The sequence below is a fragment of the Doryrhamphus excisus genome, linkage group LG19, assembly GCF_037039965.1.
Source record: "Doryrhamphus excisus strain RoL-2023G ecotype Guam linkage group LG19, RoL_Dexc_Guam_v1.1, whole genome shotgun sequence".
In the NCBI taxonomy this organism is placed as follows: Eukaryota; Metazoa; Chordata; class Actinopteri; order Syngnathiformes; family Syngnathidae; genus Doryrhamphus; species Doryrhamphus excisus.
Window position 1 is genome coordinate 1332501 of NC_136375.1, and position 23286 is coordinate 1355786.

The 23286-nt window shown below is 34.2% G+C and overlaps 2 protein-coding genes across 3 annotated transcripts in view; both read left to right on the top strand.

The window, feature by feature from the left end:
• The window catches only part of cdan1 (codanin 1), a 14601-nt gene extending 14140 nt beyond the window's left edge, over positions 1-461 (top strand). For both annotated transcript variants that reach the window (XM_058057579.2, XM_058057580.2), the window contains exon 27: positions 1-461. This exon is cut by the window's left edge and continues 151 nt beyond it. The gene's annotated coding sequence lies outside the window, so the exon portion shown is untranslated.
• Positions 462-2126: 1665 nt separating this feature from the next.
• Positions 2127-23286, top strand: part of stard9 (StAR-related lipid transfer (START) domain containing 9) — a 46992-nt gene continuing 25832 nt past the window's right edge. Inside the window, exons 1-3 of the mRNA XM_078799224.1 lie at positions 2127-2259; positions 3322-3391; positions 8963-9079. Coding sequence (XP_078655350.1) covers positions 2213-2259; positions 3322-3391; positions 8963-9079 — 234 coding nt within the window. The 5' untranslated portion in view covers positions 2127-2212. The remainder of the gene's footprint in view (positions 2260-3321; positions 3392-8962; positions 9080-23286) is intronic.

A 23286-nucleotide genomic window follows, 5' to 3' on the forward strand; every position in this document is an offset into this window, starting at 1 on the left:
CAAGAAAAACAGCTCAGGTAAGGGCTTTTAAGACATGCCGTGGTTGGAGACAGTGCCTTAGAGAGTTAGTAAAAAAAACAAACAAAAAAAAAACAAACAACCAACCCGAAGTTAATACGTGCTTTTTAACTCGCACTTTCACACGCTGCCTTTTTAGCCGTTTAGTGGTAGCTAGCATGTCCATTAGCATGAATGCAAGAATGCATTTGTGGTTTATGCGTCTGTTCACGTTGAACAAAGCACCGTGCTCCTTTTTGCTGGAAGAAAAAAAAAAAAAAAGGAATATTTTTTAAAGTTTGTCACAAAAATGTACATGAGAATGCTAATAAAGATAAAGTCCTTTATGTTGAGTCATTGTTGACACTTTTTCACACCCGTGATTGATTTTAAATCCAAAAAGGTATTGCTTGCAAACAAAGAAATGGTCAATTTTAAAAGGTCATACATTTCGGATTAAAAAAAATATATATATATATATAATATTTCATTTGGATGTCTAACTATCTATATATATATTCTAATAAATAATATATATCATATTAGATATTCCTTTTCATTTCATTCATTTCTAACTATATATAAATATATATGCCAATAAATAAAATATATTTTGTATATATATATATTTTAATTATTATTTTTATATTTATATATATATATATATAATATTTCATTTGGATGTCTATCTATATATATATTCTAATAAATAATATATATCATATTAGATATTCCTTTTCATTTCATTCATTTCTAACTATATATAAATATATATGCCAATAAATAAAATATATTTTGTATATATATATATTTTAATTATTATTTTTATATTTATATAATATATATAATATTTCATTTGGATGTCTATCTATATATATATTCTAATAAATAATATATATATTAGATATTCCTTTTCATTTCTAACTATATATAAATATATATGCCAATAAATAAAATATATTTTGTGTATATATATATATATATATTTTAATTATTATTTTTATATTTATATATAATATATATTCCTTTTCATTTGGATGTCTATATAGATTCTAATAAATAATATATATTTTATATATTGAATTTAAACAACCAAAAATATATTAGATATTCATTTTCATTTCATTCATTTCTAACTATATATAAATATATATGCCAATAAATAAAATGTATTTTGTATATATATATATATATATATATATATATATATATTTTTTTTTAGATTATTATTTTTATATTTATATATATATATATATAATATATATTCCTTTTCATTTGGATGTCTAACTATATATATTCTAATAAATAAAATATATTTTATATATTGAATTTAAACAACCAAAAATATATCAGATATTCCTTTTCATTTCATTCATTTCTAACTATATATAAATATATATGCCAATAAATAAAATATAGTTTGTGTGTATATATATATATATATATATTTTAATTATTATTTTTATATTTATATATATATAATATATATATTCCTTTTCATTTGGATGTCTATATATATTCTAATAAATAATATATATTTTATATATTGAATTTAAACAACCAAAAATATATTAGATATTCCTTTTCATTTCATTCATTTCCAACTATATTTATAAATATATATATATAATATATATTTTTGTTTTTATTTTTTTTATATTTATATATATATAAATATATATAATATATTCATTTTCATTGAAAAGGAATATCTAATATTATGATATATTTTTGGTTTAAATTCAATTGAAATAACAGGAAACAGTAATACAAATAATAATAATAATAATAAAAAGCATTAATAAAAAAAATAGAAATACGAGCAGTAGTAAATAGCAACAATATTATAAGTGAATAATAATCATTTTTAATAATTTATTGCCAAACTATCAGCCATAGAATCCAGTCCATTGTAAGTCAAAGGAAGTCAAGTAGAGTAGGCGGAGTCTCCATCCAGCACCCTCCCCGCCCTCTCCTGGCTCTCCTCGCCCAGCAGGAAGTTTCACTGCTCGGTTGTGACTTTTGTTTGGAGCCGCTCGGCGGGACGTGCAACCCTCAGCGAGCCGGGCGACATGGCTTGAACGGCGGACGGAGGTAACACGCTCGACCCCTCCCGGGCTCCCACGTTTCGGAAATAACTATGATGGGACATCATGTTCTTCTTTAGCGGGTTTTTTTGTAAGAGTCTTGCCCGAGGAGGAGACCCGGGATCGGCATGGCAAACGTCAAAGTCGCTGTTCGAGTCCGTCCACTTAACGCGAGGTAAGAGATCGCGAGATTAGCTAGGCTATTAAACATATCCTTAACTGTTGTTAGGTGGATAATTGGTAAAAACATAAAAACACTTCTTATCTTTTTAATGTCTTAAAACCATTATTTCGTTATTGACCTCTTTCTAGGTAATATTTATTTTTTTAAATCATAAAATACTCATTAATTGCACTAAATCGTGTTAGCATCTAAGCTAGCTGACGCTAACCGTGACTAAGCCTTTTTCAATATGAATGCATACGGAACACTTTAAAATTCAAAATAATATGCTTTAATAATATACTTAATGTAAAATATTTAAATAATATAACTAAAATAAATAGAAATAACAAAAACTTAATAAATCATTTGTATGTAATATTATATATAGTATTCTTTCACCTGTTTGTTTTTTCAGTGCCAGTACTTTCAGTTCATGTATTTTTAAAAAATATATATTTTTTAATTAAATATATAATAAATATTTATATTTAACAGAAAATATATCAAAACAGGGATGCTCCGATCAGGTTTTAATGTAGCAGATAACTATAATTATCATCCGTGAGTGAAATCGGCCAAAACCGATCAATTAATCATTCAATTAATGGCCGATTAATCGGCGCACCCCTATTCTTATATAAAATATAATAACAAGTACTTCTTCTAGCTAAATAGTGTATTCCAATAGTGTATTGTTTGGAACGTGTTAGCTCGTTAGCACACCTGTGTAATTGCAACCAGCTGCGCGTCCAACGGTGGCGATGTCAGCGTCACGATTGCCTTCGGTACGACTAGCGTTGCATCACATGTTGGCGTCCTTCCGTGGGCCGGAACCCCGCACTTGCGGAGTTGACCTCCATGTTGGAGTGATTGGCCGTGATGACGTTACACATGGGAAGGAGTCATGGCGTCATGGCGTCATGGCGTCATGGCGTCATGGCGTCATGGCGTCATGGCGTCATGGCGTCATGGCGTCATGGCGTCATGGCGTCATGGCGTCATGGCGTCATGGCGTCATGGCGTCATGGCGTCTAGCACGGCTATGCTAACGCATCTTCTCACCCTGACCAGGGAAAGTCCAGATGGAGGAAGGCTGGCGGTTCAGGTGCAGGAAAAGTTTGTGAGGATCCAAAATGTCAAGGTTGGTGTTTCTTAGTATTTTTCATTTATTTTGATTTTATTTGGGCAAAAATATATGAAACATTACAGTGCATTTCTTACATCGATCAAAATATAACTTTCTATTATTTACATTTGTATTCAACTATCTGATCATAAGCCGAAAAGGAGTAGGATGAAGCAAAAGATAAAGAAATGCCGACCCCTTTTTGTCAAATATAATCATGTTCATGCCACACTCTTGTTTTCCCCTCTTATTATTATCATTGGAATATTATTATTGTTATCATTATTGTTATAATCTTTATCATTATTATCATTGTAATATTATTATTATCATTATCATTATTATAATCTTTATCATTGTAATATTATTATTATTTTTGTTGTTATAATCTTTAGCATTATTATCATTGTAATATTATTATTGTTATCATTATTATCATTATTGTTATCATTATTATCATTGTAATATTATTGTTATTATCATTATTATAATCTTTATCATTGTAATATTATTATTATTTTTGTTGTTATAATCTTTATCATTGTTATCATTGTAATATTATTGTTATTATCATCATTATTATATCTTTATCATTGTAATATTATTATTATTTTGTTGTTATAATCTTTATCATTGTAATATTATTATTATCATTATTAGAATCTTTATCATTTTAATATTATTATTATCATTATTATCATTATCATTATTATCATTGTAATATTATCTTTGTTGTTATAATCTTTATCATTATTATCATTGTAATATTATTATTATCATTATTATAATCTTTATCATTATCATTGTAATATTATTATTATCATTATTATAATCTTTATCATTATCATTGTAATATTATTATTGTTATCTTTGTTGTTATAATCTTTATCATTGTAATATTATTATTGTTATTATCATTATTATCATTATTGTTATAATTATTATTATTGTTATAATCTTTATCATTATTATCATTGTAATATTATTATTGTTATTATCATTATTGTTATAATCTATCATTATTATCATTGTAATATTATTATTATCATTATTGTTATAATCTTTATCATTATTGTAATTATTATTATCATTGTAATATTATTATTATCATTATCATTATTGTTATAATCTTTATTATTATCATTATCATTATTGTTATAATCTTTATTATTATCATTGTAATATTATTATTATTGTTATCATTATTATCATTATGTTATAATCTATCATTATTATCATTATACTATTATTATCATTATTGTTATAATCTTTATCATTATTGTAATTATTATCATTATTGTTATATTTATCATTATTGTCATTGTAATATTATTATTGTTATCATTATTGTTATAATTTTTATCATTATTATCATTGTAATATTATCATTTTCATTATTATCATTGTTATAATTTTTATCATTTTTATCATTGTAATATTATCATTTTCATTATTATCATTATTGTTATAATTTTTATCATTATTATCATTGTAATATTATCATTTTCATTATCATTATTGTTATAATTTTTATCATTATTATTGTTATCACCCTTATAATAATCATCATTAATATTACCATTTTCATCATTATAGTTGTAACAATTTTTGGAATGTTTTTTTTTTAATGATTTAATTTTCCAGACTTCATAGCTTCTTGTAGCGTGCTCTATCATATCCATGTGTTGTTTTATGAAATCTGCATATATATATTATTATTATTATTATTATTATTGTCAATTTATTAGCCCACTTCCCCCCCCTAAGTGTAACATTTACATATAATTTTCTGGATTGCATGTGTCTAAAAAAAATCATCTCAAATCCGATCATTGTGATCATAGAGCGGATTAGAGTAGTCAGTGTACAGCTTGTACAGTGGGATACGTTCACTATGCACAGCCATCATTGTCCTGATAGCTGGCAGCTATTATAAGCAGCCGGGCTGCACGAGTGCTGCCTACAGACTTGCTAAAACATGTACTACTACTACTACTACTACTACTACTACTTGAGGAGCATGTTTGGTGCAGAATGGAGTTCTTCAAGATGGAGGCTTATTCTTAGCTGTTAGCGGTTTGTTTTCACCGACTTCTCACTCGCCATGTGGGAATAATTAGCGTGTCAGCGGCGTCGTCGTGTAAGCTGACACTCGCTAACCTGCAGAGGCGCCTGATTGGTTGATCTCATCTGATGGATGTGAATGGGATGGGGCCGGCCTAGACCACATCAGGATCCAACAGCGAGACTCGTCATGGGTCCCCCGGGAGGGATTATGTCTGGAAAGTGGGACAAGTTTTGGAGGGTCCGTGGAAGACCAGAGAGACGACCAATCAGGACATGAAGTAAAAACAGGGAAATACAGTACATTAGCAAACGGCAAAACATGTTAGCATTTTGGAAAACATGTCCACAAAACTCAAAAACAAATTAGTAATTTGGGAAATACGTTAACAAAAGGCAAAATATGTTAGCATTTTGGGAAAATGTATGAAAAAATCTAGCATTTTAGGAAACACATTAGCAAAAAGCAAAACAAGTTAGCATTTTGGGAAATACATTAGCAAGAGGCAAAACAAGTTCGCATTTTGAAAAAAACATGCTAGCAAAACTCAAAAAAACAAATTAGCATTTCGGAAAAACACATTAGCAAAAAGCAAAACAAGTTAGCATTTTGGGAAATACATTAGCAAGAGGCAAAACAAGTTTGCATTTTGAAAAAAAACATGTTAACAAAACTCAAAAAAACTAATTAGCATTTCTGAAAAACACATTAGCAAAAAGCAAAACATGTTAGCATTTTTGGAAAACATGTTAAAAAAATGAAAACTAGCATTTTAGGAAACACATTAGCAAAAAGCAAAACAAGTTAGCAATTTGGGAAATACATTAGCAAGAGGCAAAACTAGTTCGCATTTTGGAAAAAAACATGTCAGCAAAACTCCCCCCCAAAAGTTAGCATTTTAGAAAAACACATTAGCAAAAAGCAAAACAAATTAGCATTTTGGGAAATACATTAGCAAGAGGCAAAACAAGTTTGCATTTTGAAAAAAACATGTTAGCAAATCTCAAAAAAAAATTTGCATTTCGGGAAACACATTAGCAAAAAGCAAAACGATTTAGCATTTCAGAAAAACACATTAGCAAAAAGCAAAACAAGTTAGCATTTTGGGAAATACATTAGCAAAAGGCAAAACAAGTTCACATTTTGAAAAAAACATGTTAAAAAAACTAAAAAAACAAATTAGCATTTCGGAAAAACACATTAGCAAAAAGCAAAACAAGTTAGCATTTTGGAAAATACATTAGCAAGAGGCAAAACAAGTTTGCATTTTGAAAAAAACATGTTAGCAAAACTCAAAAAAACAAATTAGCATTTCTGAAAAACACATTAGCAAAAAGCAAAACAAGTTAGCATTTTGGAAAATACATTAGCAAGAGGCAAAACAAGTTTGCATTTTGAAAAAAACATGTTAGCAAAACTCAAAAAAACAAATTAGCATTTCTGAAAAACACATTAGCAAAAAGCAAAACAAGTTAGCATTTTGGGAAATACATTAGCAAGAGGCAAAACAAGTTTGCATTTTGAAAAAAACATGTTAGCAAAACTCAAAAAAACAAATTAGCATTTCGGAAAAACACATTAGCAAAACAACACTTGAACAAATTTACATTTCAGGAAACATAAACAAGAGGTAAAATAAATGAGCATTTTGGTAAACATGCTAACAAAATTATGAAGAAATTAGCATTTTGAAAACATTAACAAAAGGTGAACTAAAGGTGAATTAAAAACAGGGAAATACAGTACATTAGCAAACGGCAAAACATGTTAGCATTTTTGAAAAAAATGTAAATTGTTTTTTGCTAATGTGTTTTTCCGAAATGCTATTTTTTTTTAGTTTTAACATGTTTTTTTTCAAAATGCAAACCTGTTTTGCCTCTTGCTAATGTATTTCCCGAAATGCTAAATTGTTTTGCTTTTTGCTAATGTGTTTCCCAAAATGCTAATTATTTTTGAGTTTTGCTAACATGTTTTTTTCAAAATGCGAACTTGTTTTGCTTTTTGCTAATGTATTTCCCAAAATGCTAAATCGTTTTGCTTTTTGCTAATGTGTTTTTACGAAATGCTAATTTGTTTTTTTGAGTTTTGCTAGCATGTTTTTTTCAAAATGCGAACTTTTTTTGCTTTTTGCTAATGTATTTCCCAAAATGCTACATTGTTTTGCTTTTTGCTAATTTGTTTTTCTGAAATGCTAATTAGGTTTTTTTAGTTTTTTTAACATGTTTTTTTCAAAATGTGAACTTGTTTTGCCTCTTGCTAATGTATTTCCCAAAATGCTAACTTGTTTTGCTTTTTGCTAATGTGTTTTTCTGAAATGCTAATTTGTTTTTTTAACATGTTTTTTTCAAAATGCAAACTTGTTTTGCCTCTTGCTAATGTATTTCCCAAAATGCTAAATCGTTTTGCTTTTTGCTAATGTGTTTTTCTGAAATGCTAATTTGATTTTTGTAGTTTTTTTAACATGTTTTTTTCAAAATGTGAACTTGTTTTGCCTCTTGCTAATGTATTTCCCAAAATGCTAATTTGTTTTGCTTTTTGCTAATGTGTTTTTCCGAAATGCTAATTACTTTTTTTGAGTTTTGCTAACATGTTTTTTTCAAAATGCGAACTTGTTTTGCCTCTTGCTAATGTATTTCCCAAAATGCTAAATCGTTTTGCTTTTTGCTAACGTGTTTTTCCGAAATGCTAGTTTTTTTTAGTTTTGCTAACATGTTTTTTTCAAAATGCTAACTTGTTTTGCCTCTTGCTAATGTATTTTCCGAAATGCTAAATTGTTTTGCTTTTTGCTAATGTGTTTTTCTGAAATGCTAATTTGGTTTTTTTAGTTTTTTTAACATGTTTTTTTCAAAATGTGAACTTGTTTTGCCTCTTGCTAATGTATTTCCCAAAATGCTAATTTGTTTTGCTTTTTGCTAATGTGTTTTTCCGAAATGCTAATTTGTTTTTTTGAGTTTTGCTAACATGTTTTTTTCAAAATGCGAACTTGTTTTGCCTCTTGCTAATGTATTTCCCAAAATGCAAACTTGTTTTGCTTTTTGCTAATGTATTTCCCAAAATGCTAAATCGTTTTGCTTTTTGCTAATGTGTTTTTACGAAATGCTAATTTGTTTTTTGAGTTTTGCTAACATGTTTTTTTCAAAATGCGAACTTGTTTTGCTTTTTGCTAATGTGTTTTTCTGAAATGCTAATTTGTTTTTTTTAGTTTTGCTAACATGTTTTTTTCAAAATGCAAACTTTTGCTTTTTGCTAATGTATTTCCCAAAATGCTAAATGAAAGGACTTCCTGTTGTATAATGCTCAGTCGCTGTGCTGTCTTTCCATCGTTGGCCACGCCCCCTTGGCAGTCAGCGGAAAGTGAAAGTGTTAAGTGCGCTGAGGCGGGGACGCCGCTAATGAATGGAAACGGCGTTGCTAGCATTTCCACGCAGCAGACACTCTCACGCAAACGTAAACATAACAAACATAACCTCTGCTTTCTGTTTTTAAAATTGACTTCCTGTTTTCCTGAATCTGATCTCCAGCTGGATGGACGCTCAGACCACGCGGTCGACTCCAGGGAGAAACTTCTGGAGTTTTGTTTCGATTACTGCTACTGGTCGGTGCACCCCGAAGACCCCCACTATGCGTCGCAGGAAGAGGTAACGCCCCCGTTAGCGTCCACGCCAACACTCCATGATAAGATATCTATGACCGAGAAGGCCGGAATTGGGTAATTAGGCCTTTTTGTGATTGCGCGGTGTTGCTGATGAGAGCCGTCTTTGTTTGAAAACGACCTCCTCCTCTACTCCTCCATTCCTCCTCCACTCCTCCATTCCTCCTCTCCAAGCTCGTGCAGCATCACAAGCGTTTTGTCTGCAACTCCGCATTCTTCCGTCGACCCGTGGTGGGCGAAAGGACACCAGAGAATTCCCAATCTCCTCTTTTTTTCCCAACGCTACACTCACACGCTATTGTCTTCTTGGAAAAGATCTGCTTGATGACCACGACGGATCATATTTAAACTGGTGTTGGACGTAAAAACGTGTTTGGGTCATCGAGGCTAATGTGGGTCAACTGGGGATTAGCTAGTTAGCTTCTTAAACTTCTGTATTAGCATGCGCTGTATGAAACTTCCTCATCCACGACAAATAAAGTCGTCTTAATCGGCAGGATTAACGAAACCGACCAAGTCGACAAACCCAACTGATTCACAAACCGAATCGAACAGAGTTAACAAACCCAGCAAGTGAACGGGTAAAGGAACCAAACCGAGCGCACAAACCCATCACATGGTCCAGACCGTACGCGCAAAAAGAAAAACAATTTTACAAACCCAACAACTGATTCAGACCTTAGAGCGAAAAAGAAACTGTATGAACGAACAAACCGATTCAGACTTCACACAGAAAAGAAACCAAATCAAATGCACATACCGAGTTGACGAACCCAACAACTGATTCCTACCTCACGGCTAAAGAAAGCAAATTGTACAAACGAACAAACCGAGTTTCCGAATCCAACACAAAAGAAACCGAATCACATGGACAGACAGAGTTGACGAACCGAACAACTGATTCAGACTTCACACAAAAGAAACCGAATCAAATGGACAGACCGAGTTGACGAACCCAACAACTGATTCAGACTTCACACAGAAAAGAAACCGAATCAAATGGACAGACCGAGATGACAAACCGATTCAGACCTTAGAAGGAATCAAATGAACAGACCGAGTTGACGAACCAAACAACTGATTCAGACCTTAGAGGGAAAAAGAACGCAAACTGTACGAACGAACAAACCCAACTTCCGAACCGATTCAGACTTCACACAGAAAAGAAACCGAATCAAATGGACAGACCGAGTTGACGAACCAAACAACTGATTCAGACCTTAGAGGGAAAAAGAAAGCAAACTGTACGAACGAACAAACCCAGGTTCCGAACCCAACAACTGATTCAGACTTCACACAGAAGAGAAACCGAATCAAATGGACAGACCGAGATGACGAACCGATTCAGACCTTAGAAGGAATCAAACGGACAGACCGAGTTGACGAACCCAACTAACTGATTCAGACCTCACGGCAAAAGAAAGCAAATTGTACAAACGAACAAACCGAGTTTCCGAATCCAACACAAAAGAAACCGAATCAAATGGACAGAGTTGATGAACCCAACAACTGATTCAGACCTTAGAGAGAAAAAGAAAGCAAACTGTACGAACGAACAAACCCAGCTTCCAAACCGATTCAGACTTCACACAGAAAAGAAACCGAATCAAACGGACAGACCGAGTTGATGAACCAAACAACTGATTCAGACTTCACACAGAAAAGAAACCAAATCAAATGGACAGACCGAGTTGACGAACCGATTCAGACCTTAGAAGGAATCAAACGGACAGACCGAGTTGACGAACCCAACAACTGATTCAGACCTTAGAGGGAAAAAGAAAGCAAACTGTACGAACGAACAACTTCCAAACCGATTCAGACTTCACACAGAACCAACTGAATCAAACGGACAGACCGAGTTGACGAACCAAACAACTGATTCAGACCTTAGTAGGAAAAAGAAAGCAAACTGTACGAACGAACAAACCCGCTTCCGAACCCAACAACTGATTCAGACTTCACACAGAAGAGAAACCGAATCAAATGGACAGACAGAGTTGACGAACCGAACAACTGATTCAGACTTCACACAAAAGAAACCGAATCAAACGGACAGACCGAGTTGACAAACCCAACAACTGATTCAGACCTCAGAGCAAAAAAGAAAGCAAACTGTACGAACGAACAAACCGAGCTTCCAAATCCAACACAGAAAAGAAACCGAATCAAATGGACAGACCGAGTTGACGAACCCCAACCTGATTCATTATTCAGTATTTCAAATCGGGGGGGCAAAAAAATTCTGTCCCTTGTGGGGGGGGGGGGGTGAAAGGCAATAATTAAGAAGCCCTGCATTAGCCTAAGACTGCATGTAGTCAGCATGGTAGAGTGAAAAAATGTTATCCTCCCATTCCGTGTGGAAGTGGTATGTTTTCGGTTTCTTGCTTTGTCCTTGTTTTCCGTGTCATTTGAAACACTTTAGGTTTCAAACAAAGAAGCTAGTTACTTAGCTCGCTACGTAGTAGTGGTCGCCAGTATCATGTGGACATGGGGGGGGGGGGTTGCCTGTGCTGGGAGATACCTGATTTCATATCAGAGCCTCCAAAAGTCTTCAGTAGATTTGTCGGAGTCACTTTTTTTCCTCCAATTAGTCACAACACCGATCCCTCCTGCTGCGTATTCTTATTCTCTGGCAGTTAGAATGTGTTGAAAGTCCACATTTGTTGAAACTGTTGTATTTCCAGTTACATTGTCAACACAATCCATGTTTTCTTATCGTCTTTTGCCTCCTTTTTCCCTCCAATTATTCACAACACTGATCCCTCCTGCTGCATATTCTTATTCTCTGGCAGTTAGAATGTGTTGAAAGTCCACATTTGTTGAAACTGTTGTATTTCCAGTTACATTGTCAACACAATCCACGTTTTCTTATCATCTTTTGCCTCCTTTTTCCCTCCAATTATTCACAACACTGATCCCTCCTGCTGCATATTCTTATTCTCTGGCAGTTACAATGTGTTGAAAGTCCACATTTGTTGAAACTGTTGTATTTCCAGTTACATTGTCAACACAATCCATGTTTTCTTATCGTCTTTTGCCTCTATTTTCCCTCCAATTATTCACAACACTGATCCCTCCTGCTGCATATTCTTATTCTCTGGCAGTTAGAATGTGTTGAAAGTCCACATTTGTTGAAACTGTTGTATTTCCAGTTACATTGTCAACACAATCCATGTTTTCTTATCGTCTTTTGCCTCCTTTTTCCCTCCAATTATTCACAACACTGATCCCTCCTGCTGCATATTCTTATTCTCTGGCAGTTAGAATGTGTTGAAAGTCCACATTTGTTGAAACTGTTGTATTTCCAGTTACATTGTCAACACAATCCATGTTTTCTTATCGTCTTTTGCCTCCTTTTTTCCTCCAATTATTCACAACACTGATCCCTCCTGCTGCATATTCTTATTCTCTGGCAGTTAGAATGTGTTGAACGTCCACATTTGTTGAAACTGTTGTATTTCCAGTTACATTGTCAACACAATCCATGTTTTCTTATCGTCTTTTGCCTCCTTTTTTCCTCCAATTATTCACAACACTGATCCCTCCTGCTGCATATTCTTATTCTATGGCAGTTAGAATGTGTTGAAAGTCCACATTTGTTGAAACTGTTGTATTTCCAGTTACATTGTCAACACAATCCATATTTTCTTATCGTCTTTTGCCTCCTTTTTTCCTCCAATTATTCACAACACTGATCCCTCCTGCTGCATATTCTTATTCTCTGGCAGTTAGAATGTGTTGAAAGTCCACATTTGTTGAAACTTTTGTATTTCCAGTTACATTGTCAAAACAATCCATGTTTTCTTATCGTTTTTTGCCTCCTTTTTCCCTCCAATTATTCACAACACTGATCCCTCCTGCTGCATATTCTTATTCTCTGGCAGTTAGAATGTGTTGAAAGTCCACATTTGTTGAAACTGTTGTATTTCCAGTTACATTGTCAACACAATCCATGTTTTCTTATCGTCTTTTGCCTCCTTTTTCCCTCCAATTATTCACAACACTGATCCCTCCTGCTGCATATTCTTATTCTCTGGCAGTTAGAATGTGTTGAAAGTCCACATTTGTTGAAACTGTTGTATTTCCAGTTACATTGTCAACACAATCCATGTTTTCTTATCGTCTTTTGCCTCCTTTTTCCCTCCAATTATTCACAACACTGATCCCTCCTGCTGCATATTCTTATTCTCTGGCAGTTAGAATGTGTTGAAAGTCCACATTTGTTGAAACTTTTGTATTTCCAGTTACATTGTCAAAACAATCCATGTTTTCTTATCGTTTTTTGCCTCCTTTTTTCCTCCAATTATTCACAACACTGATCCCTCCTGCTGCATATTCTTATTCTCTGGCAGTTAGAATGTGTTGAAAGTCCACATTTGTTGAAACTGTTGTATTTCCAGTTACATTGTCAAAACAATCCATGTTTTCTTATCGTCTCTTGCCTCCTTTTTCCCTCCAATTATTCACAACACTGATCCCTCCTGCTGCATATTCTTATTCTATGGCAGTTAGAATGTGTTGAAAGTCCACATTTGTTGAAACTGTTGTATTTCCAGTTACATTGTCAACACAATCCATGTTTTCTTATCGTCTCAGAAACAGTCCCAAGACTTTTGCGCCCCCCCCCCAAAAAAAAGAATGAGGTCTCACTCTGGACTCTATTCCTTCCCCTTAGATAATCTCAGCCCAAGTGAGTGTAAAACTGGATCTTAACTCCTGCTTTTCCAGTCCAACTGAATCCCACCACACCCAGCAAGGACCCTTGCAGAGCGCAGCGTGGCGTTACGGCGCCTCCCCCTTTTTTGCTCTCTCTGGTTTTACACTCCAAACATGTGGGCGTTACCGGAGAGGAGAAAAGAATCTGGCATGTTAAAACTGCATTTAGTGGGGCAGATGTGGTTTTGCCAGGGCTCCCCGCATGGAAAACAGGAGGTTTAGTAGTAGAGCGAGGAAAACTGTAAAACCCTGAATGAGCGCAGTCTGAGGCGCTAATGCAAGGCAAGCATAAATAAATGGAATAAATGTCTACCCACGGCCCATTTTAATGATTCCTTATTATGCACAAGTGTCTAATAACGGTGTTACAGTAATATGTGTCCCCGGAAGCGGAACCTCACTTGTTTGCTGCACTTTTTTCAACGGAGGCGCTCCGACGTTTTTTTTATGTCATCATGAAGGAAGCTAGCGGTAGATGTATAACATTCAGCATTCCGTTCCAAAAAATATGCAGGCTTCACTACGCATGTTTAAAATAGAGCTGTGAGTCAATTGTTTATCTAGCATGATGTTAAAATGCGAGTGAAATGTTAACGTTGGACGTCATTCGTGTTGATAGACTTTACAATCACTAACTGTTAAATTTGTTCACTTCCTGCTTTCCCAATATAATTTTTTTAACTTATTATTTTTTTTTACTTTTACAATCAGTAACTGTTACATTTGTTCACTTCCTGCTTTCCTAATATATATATATATTTTACTTTTTTTTTTACTTTTACAATCAATAACTGTTACATTTGTTCACTTCCTGTTTTCCGCATATAATTTTTAAAAAACTTTTACAATCACTAACTACTACATTTGTTCACTTCCTGCTTTCCTAATATATATATATTTCACTTTTTTTAACTTTTACAATCAATAACTGTTACATTTGTTCACTTCCTGCTTTCCTAATATAATTTTTTAAAAACTTTTACAATCACTAACTGTTACATTTGTTCACTTCCTGCTTTCCTAATATAATTTTTTTTTAAACTTTTACAATCACTAACTGTTACATTTGTTCACTTCCTGCTTTCCTAATATATATTTTTTACTTTTTTTAACTTTTACAATCAATAACTGTTACATTTGTTCACTTCCTGCTTTCCTAATATAATTTTTTTAAAACTTTTACAATCACTAACTGTTACATTTGTTCACTTCCTGCTTTCCTAATATAATTTTTTTAAAACTTTTACAATCACTAACTGTTACATTTGTTCACTTCCTGCTTTCCTAATATAATTTTTTAAAAAACTTTTACAATCACTAACTGTTACATTTGTTCACTTCCTGCTTTCCTAATATAATTTTTTTTAAACTTAATTATTTTTTTAAACTTTTACAATCAGTAACTGTTACATTTGTTCACTTCCTGCTTTCCTGATATATATTTTTTTAACTTAATTATTTTTTTAAACTTTTACAATCAGTAACTGTTACATTTGTTCACTTCCTGCTTTCCTGATATATATTTTTTTAACTTAATTATTTTTTTAAACTTTTACAATCAGTAACTGTTACATTTGTTCACTTCCTGCTTTCCTAATATATATATATTACTTTTTTTTTAACTTTTACAATCAGTAACTGTTACATTTGTTCACTTCCTGCTTTCCTAATATTATTTTATTTTATTTAATCTTCTATGCTGCTTATTCTAACCAGGGAGGCAGTGGCATGCTGGAGCCTATCCCAGCTGTTTTTGCTGAACACCCTGAACTGGTCTCCAGCCAATCACAGTGCACATATAGACAATACTACAATACTACAACACGGGACCTTTTAAAGTTAGTTGCAAACGCGTCACTGCTGTTGGGGATTTGGCTCCACGCACAATGCTGTTGTGTATTTTTTTTTTGGCCCCCCGACCCCCCCCACCCCTCCTCTACTTGAGTTTGATTCTCACAGTTTCTAGGTCTGTGTGTCAGTGGCCTCGCAGACCATCGGAAGAATAGTTGCTCTGTTTACAGGAAGAATCTCCCTCCCTCTCACACACACACACACACATGAGCGCTGCCCCCCCCACCCTCGGTCCGAGCCAAAAGCCCAGTTGAGCCTGCTTCGAGTTAACCACAGACACCACTCCAAATAAGCTGCACTGTGTCAACAAAGATATGAGATATGTCGGCCATATTGACTCTGGGAAGACTCTTGTATTTTAGTATTTAATGAACATACTAGACCAGGGGTCGGCAACCTTTACTATGAAAAGAGCCATTTTACCCAATGCCCACTGAAGAAAAATAGCCTGGAGCCGCAAAACATATAGTATGTTTAAAACAACATTGGAGGGAATTTGGGGGTATCAAAGTAGTTCAGATAAGAAAAGACGAGTTGGAGTACTCTTGCTAGTTTTGGAGATAAACTTACATAAATGTATGTGTAAACTACTGTAAACGTAAAAACAAGTTCCCATGCCGCTGTTTTTAAATTATCTCGAATTTATTTTTTAGATTTGTAGGTAAGTATTACTTGTTTTTCTTCATGTACTGAACTGGATAGCAGTCAGAACTCACTCAGGATGCATTCATGGTCTCAGACAAAGTTGGATTTTTTAAAACTCATTACAAAAGACGTGCATTTTCCCCACTCGGGTGTTAAAAATATTCAAGCATCGCAAAGGGAGCCACAATAAAGAGGTTGAAGAGCCACATGCGGCTCTGGAGCCGCAGGTTGCTGACCCCTGTACTAGACTCTAAACAAGATCTGGTCTTTGTCTAATCACACGGCGGCTGTACTAAACCCGAGTATGCATTTGTGTTGTCCCTTTAGCTCATTTGCTACCAAAGTAATATTTGCTTTTTTAAAACGACCACTCGCTCCCAAAGACGTGTTTACAGGTCTTTTGTGCAATAGAAGAGAGTTTGGTGCCGTTTTAAGCGGAAAAAAGTCCGCAAGAACAAAAATGAACAAAAACCATACAACATACAAACCCATCGTCATATTCAGACCATACACGGAAAGGAGTTGAATGAACGAATGAACCAAATCAGACCATAAATGGACATGAAACCAAGTATCCCATCAATCAGTTCGGAGTTACATGGAAAATAAACGAACAAACACCCAGTTCACGAACCAAAAAACAAAGAACGAAAGAAAAATAATTTGACCAAGCCATCAAATGATATGAAAAAACCAAGTTTCTGAACCCAACAACTGATTCAGACCTTAGAGGGGAAAAAGAAAGCAAACTGTACGAACGAACAAACCCAGCTTCCGAACCCAACTGATTCAGACTTCACACAGAAAAGAAACCGAATCAAATGGACAGACCGAGTTGACGAACCGATTCAGACCTTAGAGGGAATCAAATGAACAGACCGAGTTGACGAACCGGACAACTGATTCAGACCTTAGAGGGGAAAAAGAAAGCAAACTGTACGAACGAACAAACCGAGCTTCCAAACCCAACAACCGAATCAGACTTCACACAGAGAAGAAACCGAATAAAAAAAAAAAAATCAAGAAATCGAATCAAATGGACAGACCGAGTTGACGAACCAAACAACTGATTCAGACCTTAGAGTGAAAAAGAAAGCAAACTGTACGAACGAACAAACCCATCTTTCGAACCCAACAACTGATTCAGACTTCACACAGAAAAGAAACCGAATCAAATGAACAGACCGAGTTGACGAACCCAACAACTGATTCAGACCTTAGAGGGGAAAAAGAAAGCAAACTGTACGAACGAACAAACCCAGCTTCCAAAGAAACCGAATCAAATGGACAGACAGAGATGATGAACCGATTCAGACCTTAGAGGGAATCAAATGGACAGACAGAGTTGACGAACCAAACGACTGATTCAGACTTCACACAGAAAAGAAACCGAATCAAACGGACAGACCGAGTTGACGAACCGATTCAGACCTTAGAGGGAATCAAATGGACAGACAGAGTTGACGAACCAAACGACTGATTCAGACTAAACACAGAAAAGAAACCGAATCAAATGGACAGACCAAGTTTACGAACCCAACAACTGATTCAGACCTTAGAGGGGAAAAAGAAAGCAAACTGTACGAACGAACAAACCCAGCTTTCGAACCCAACAACTGATTCAGACTTCACACAGAAAAGAAACCGAATCAAATGGACAGACCGAGTTGACGAACCAAACAACTGATTCAGACCTTAGAGGGGAAAAAGAAAGCAAACTGTACGAACGAACAAACCCAGCTTCCAAAGAAACCGAATCAAATGGACAGACAGAGATGACGAACCGATTCAGACCTGAGAGGGAATCAAATGGACAGACCGAGTTGACGAACCAAACGACTGATTCAGACTTCACACAGAAAAGAAACCGAATCAAACGGACAGACCGAGTTGACGAACCGATTCAGACCTTAGAGGGGAAAAAGAAAGCAAACTGTACGAACGAACAAACCCAGCTTCCGAACCCAACAACCGATTCAGACTTCACACAGAAAAGAAACCGAATCAAAAAAACATAAAAATAAATAAAAAACAAAGAAACCGAATCAAACGTACAGACTGAGTTGACGAACCCAACAACTGATTCAGACCTTAAACGGAAATGAAATCCTACTGAATGAATGAAGGAACCAACCAAGTGTCGCAGAGGAAGTATATATATATTTTCAAGTTCTAAATACATATTTTGATGGTGAATCCCCCAAATGACATCATGCTAACATACATAGCCGCTCATGTAGCAAAGCCTTTTATCCCCATGGAGGCTATATCCCATTTATATCTCTCCGGCCTGGAGAAGTCATTTCCAGCTGCCACACAGCGGAACGTACCATTCCGCTTGTTGGCCTTCCTTCACTGGGGGGGGGGTTGTTGTTTTTAATCTATTGGCTTTTTTTACATCGGGATTCTACTCGGTGACGGCTAAAAATGGAATTGGTTCTGCCTGACTGTCCTGTACACTTCTTCATTCCCACACAAACGAAAAGGGGGCCGTACCGTACACTGTCCACCCCCCCCCCCCCACTCCCTTCTGGGCCGCCATGCTAATTTGACCTACAAATTCAGTCCAAGTGTGACAGACGAGAGCATTGTTGAAGTGGAGCCAAATGGTTTCTCCCATGCACACGTTTAGGACATGCAAGTCCACAAAAGCGTCTTGATTTGCACTCCTTGGCCAGCTGTTGCATTCAGGGAACTGAGACAGGGTTGTTTTTTTCGCTTTGCAGCTGTCGGCTTGTTTGTGAGAAACTGTGCTTCTCTCTTTTTGTGCGTTTTTTTTTCTCCTTTTACAGTCTTGTTTCTTGACTTTGCACAAAGTGGTTGCAAAATTCGGCTATGTTTCCCCCCTGTGTCAAATACTGACAAATTAGTCCGTTCCTGGGTCAAACAAAAATGACATTTGTCGAGTTTATCAGGGATAATTATTCCCAAATCCGACTGTGATAGGTGCAGTTATGGAGTAGAAAATCTGGCCGACGTAGTAAAGTGCAAAAGCAAAGCAAGGCAAAATTTTTGTGTCATACACCCAAAAAGCAAATATAAACATATATTCTTTTTAAAAAAATATTTGTATTTTATATTATTTTTTTAGATATTTAAAAAAAAAATTTAACATATATATATTTTTTAAAAATAGAAAATGTGAAACTAATAATATTACACAGTGGGGGCAGCACTCAGGTGGAACCTTTGTCTTGGGGCGTGGACTTCCCCCAACGCTCGGACTCCGTGGGCGAGAGACCTGGGGTCCACCCTGGACTGGTGGCCAGCCAATCCCAGGGCACATATAGACAAACAACCATTCACACTCACATTCATACCTATGGACAATTTGGAGTCGCTAATTAACCTAGCATGCTAGCATGTTTTTGGAATGTGGGAGGAAACCGGAGTACCCGGAGAAAACCCGGGTAAAATCCTTACAGATTGTTGTATTTTGTTATTGTGGTACCATATCCTGGGACCAGTAACATTTGCATACATTTTGGATGTTAACCAAAAAAAAACATGTTAACCAAGGTACTACTGTTTTTCCCAAATTGGACAGAGTCAAAGGTTTGACTATACTCTATGTAGCTTAATGGATATTTTGTAGGCTGGAAAGCCATTACAAGTGGAACCCTCCTTTTTGGGGTCCAAAATGTCCAGATTAGGGGTACAGGTCTTGGTCCCCGATAAGATGGTCTTTAAATGCCCCGAATGTCATCGAAGTCTGTACCAGCTGTTCGGTATTACTGAGACATTTTCCATGACTTTACATTACTAGGTTGCCAATTCGGAAAACGGTGTAAAGCAGGGGTCTCAAACACGTGGCCTGCGGGCCAAATGTGGACACTAGTTTGAGGCCCCCGCCTTGATATGAAAGTTTAATGTTAGTTTGATATGGATGCTGTATGGTATCATGTACCCAGAAAAAATTATTATGTTTGATTCATGTTCATGTTAAAGGTTAAATAACTGTTAATAGTTATCCTCCCTATCTGTGTGGAAGTGGTAAGTTTTTGGCTATTTAAGTTGAAAGGAAATAACTTGAAGAAGTTATAACTTCTCCATTGTTTCCTCAAGGACCAAAACAAAGTTTTTGTTTTGGGGAAAACCCAAAACCCAAAGCCTTGGACGTCGGTGCTAATGTTTACAACAACAACCTCAGTCGTCACTTTCACTGATTGTCATCCTTGCTTTGATATCAACTTTTATCCCAAAACGTTTACTGTCCACTTTCAACACAAAACCATAAGAGAGGCCTTTGTCCTGTCTTTTGTCCCGGGACCCTCAGGCCTGTCATGGCCCCCATGGAGTTATTTTAAGAGGGTCCGCTTTAACAATGTATTAACTCTCGAGGGGTGTTCTTTGTTGTTGTGTTTAAGCTCCCCTTTTGAGGGGGGCAACCCTCGGTGGTCCGCACACTTTGACGTTTGAAAGGCTTTTATTGAGAGTCGGGTCTCCAACCCTTGGCTTCCGATCCAATCAGGTTCTTGTTAGAAGCACAAAGAGTTCCCGGTTAGAAATAATTACTGTCATTTCGACTTTGGTTGTATTGCTGGGGGGTGGCGCAACTTTTTACAGTGTGGGCCACGGGGCCCCTTTCATATTTTGGAAATGCTAAGATATTAGTAGTTTTATCATCGCTATCAATTTGGGTATTTTTTTCCTCACTTTTGCTGCTGTTTTTACCCCCAAATATTTCTACTTTCTTATCATTTTTGTTTTATAATTTTTTAAATAATATTATGACATTGTTATGACTTAACTTAACTTATTTAATATTTTTATTAAATATTAAAATTATTATTATATATATTTATATATATATGACATTTTTATTTATTTTATTAAATATTATTTATATATTTATCTAGTTAATAATTATATTGCTATTTAAAATTAAATAATTTTAACTGCGACTTTTCTCTCTATTTCTATTTTTTTCTTATAAAAATTACAGCATTTGTTTTTATTTTCCAACTATTTTAACTTTCGATTTAAAATTATATATATAATTATTAGACAATTATTTTTTGTTTATTTTTAATAAATATTATTTATCTATGTAATAATTATATTGCTATTTAAAATATAAAATTAAAAAAATAATAATTAAAATAATTTTCTTAACTTTGCTACTTTTTTCTCACTAGACTGACTTTTTTTCTCTTTCTACTTTTCTATTTAAAATTATATATATTTATATATAATTATTATATAAATATGTTTTATCAGATATTTGTGTACTGAAAAAGTGTAGGCTATAGCAGAAGCAAAAGCAAGATCGTTTTTTTTTATTTTTTTTTATAAAAAAAAGTTAATAAATGCGTTTTTTTTGTTTTTTTTTTATTAAAAAAAGTTTTTAATAAATTCGTTTTTTTGTTTGTTTTTTTTAAAAACGTGATGCGGCCCGGCTTCACCCAGAACCTAGCTCCGGTGGCCCCCGGGTAAATTGAGTTTGAGACCCCTGCTTTAAAGCAAGTCCAAGCTAAATTCATCCCCGCCGCTTTTGTAAGGTTCTGGACTCGTACTCGCACCCCGGGCGGTATATTGAAAGTATGCTTGTGTTTGATCTGTGGGAATTGTAGCAACTTTGAGAGGATTCCTCGACCGTTCGCCGTGTGTACTTACCCACCAGGGCCGGACCCCGGCCTTTGGGGGGTTATGGGGCCTCGCTGATCCCAGACTGTTTTGGTTGGGAGGTCTCAGGTCTGCTTCTAGATCAGGTTGCTGGTCCCCTGTAATTCTTATTCCACGAAAGGTGAACCCTGATGTAACGAGGGAACTACTATTACTATTTATCTGGTACTATTTACATCTGGTACTTTTACAATCAGGAACTGTTACATTTGTTCACTTCCTGCTTTCCTAATATTATTTTTTTTTCAAACCTTAATTTTTTTTAACTTTTACAATCAGAAACTGTTACATTTGTTCACTTCCTGCTTTCCTAATATAATTTTTTTTTCAAACCTTAATTTTTTTTAACTTTTACAATCAGAAACTGTTACATTTGTTCACTTCCTGCTTTCCTAATATAACTTTTTTAACCTATTTTTTTTACTTACAATCAGTAACTTTTACATTTGTTCACTTCCTGCTTTCCTAATGTAATTTTTTTCAAACCTTAAATTTTTTTTTACTTTTACAATCAGTAACTTACATTTGTTCACTTCCTGCTTTTCTAATATACTTTTTTTTAACTTAATTTTTTTTATTGTTCACTTCCTGCTTTCCTAATATATATTTTTTTAAACTTAAATTTTTTTGTACTTTTACAATCAGTAGCTGTTACATTTGTTCACTTCCTGCTTTCCTAATATAATTTTTTTAACTTAATTTTTTTTTTACTTTTACAATCAGAAACTGTTACATTTGTTCACTTCCTGCTTTCCTAATATAACTTTTTTAACCTATTTTTTTTACTTACAATCAGTAACTTTTACATTTGTTCACTTCCTGCTTTCCTAATGTAATTTTTTTTCAAACCTTAAATTTTTTTTAACTTTTACAATCAATAACTTACATTTGTTCACTTCCTGCTTTTCTAATATACTTTTTTTAACTTAATTTTTTTTTACTTTTACAATCAGTAACTGTTACATTTGTTCACTTCCTGCTTTCCTAATATATATATTTTTTAAACTTAAATTTTTTTGTACTTTTACAATCAGTAGCTGTTACATTTGTTCACTTCCTGCTTTCCTAATATAATTTTTTTAACTTAATTTTTTTTTACTTTTACAATCAGAAACTGTTACATTTGTTCACTTCCTGCTTTCATAATATAATTTTTTTTAAACTTAAATTTTTTTGTACTTTTACAATCAGTAGCTGTTACATTTGTTCACTTCCTGCTTTCCTAATAATTCTTTTTAAACTTAAATTTTTTTGTACTTTTGTTCACTTCCTGCTTTCCTAATATAATTTTTTTTGAAACATAATCTTTTTTTGTACTTTTACAAAAATTACTACTACAGTAACTACTATTAC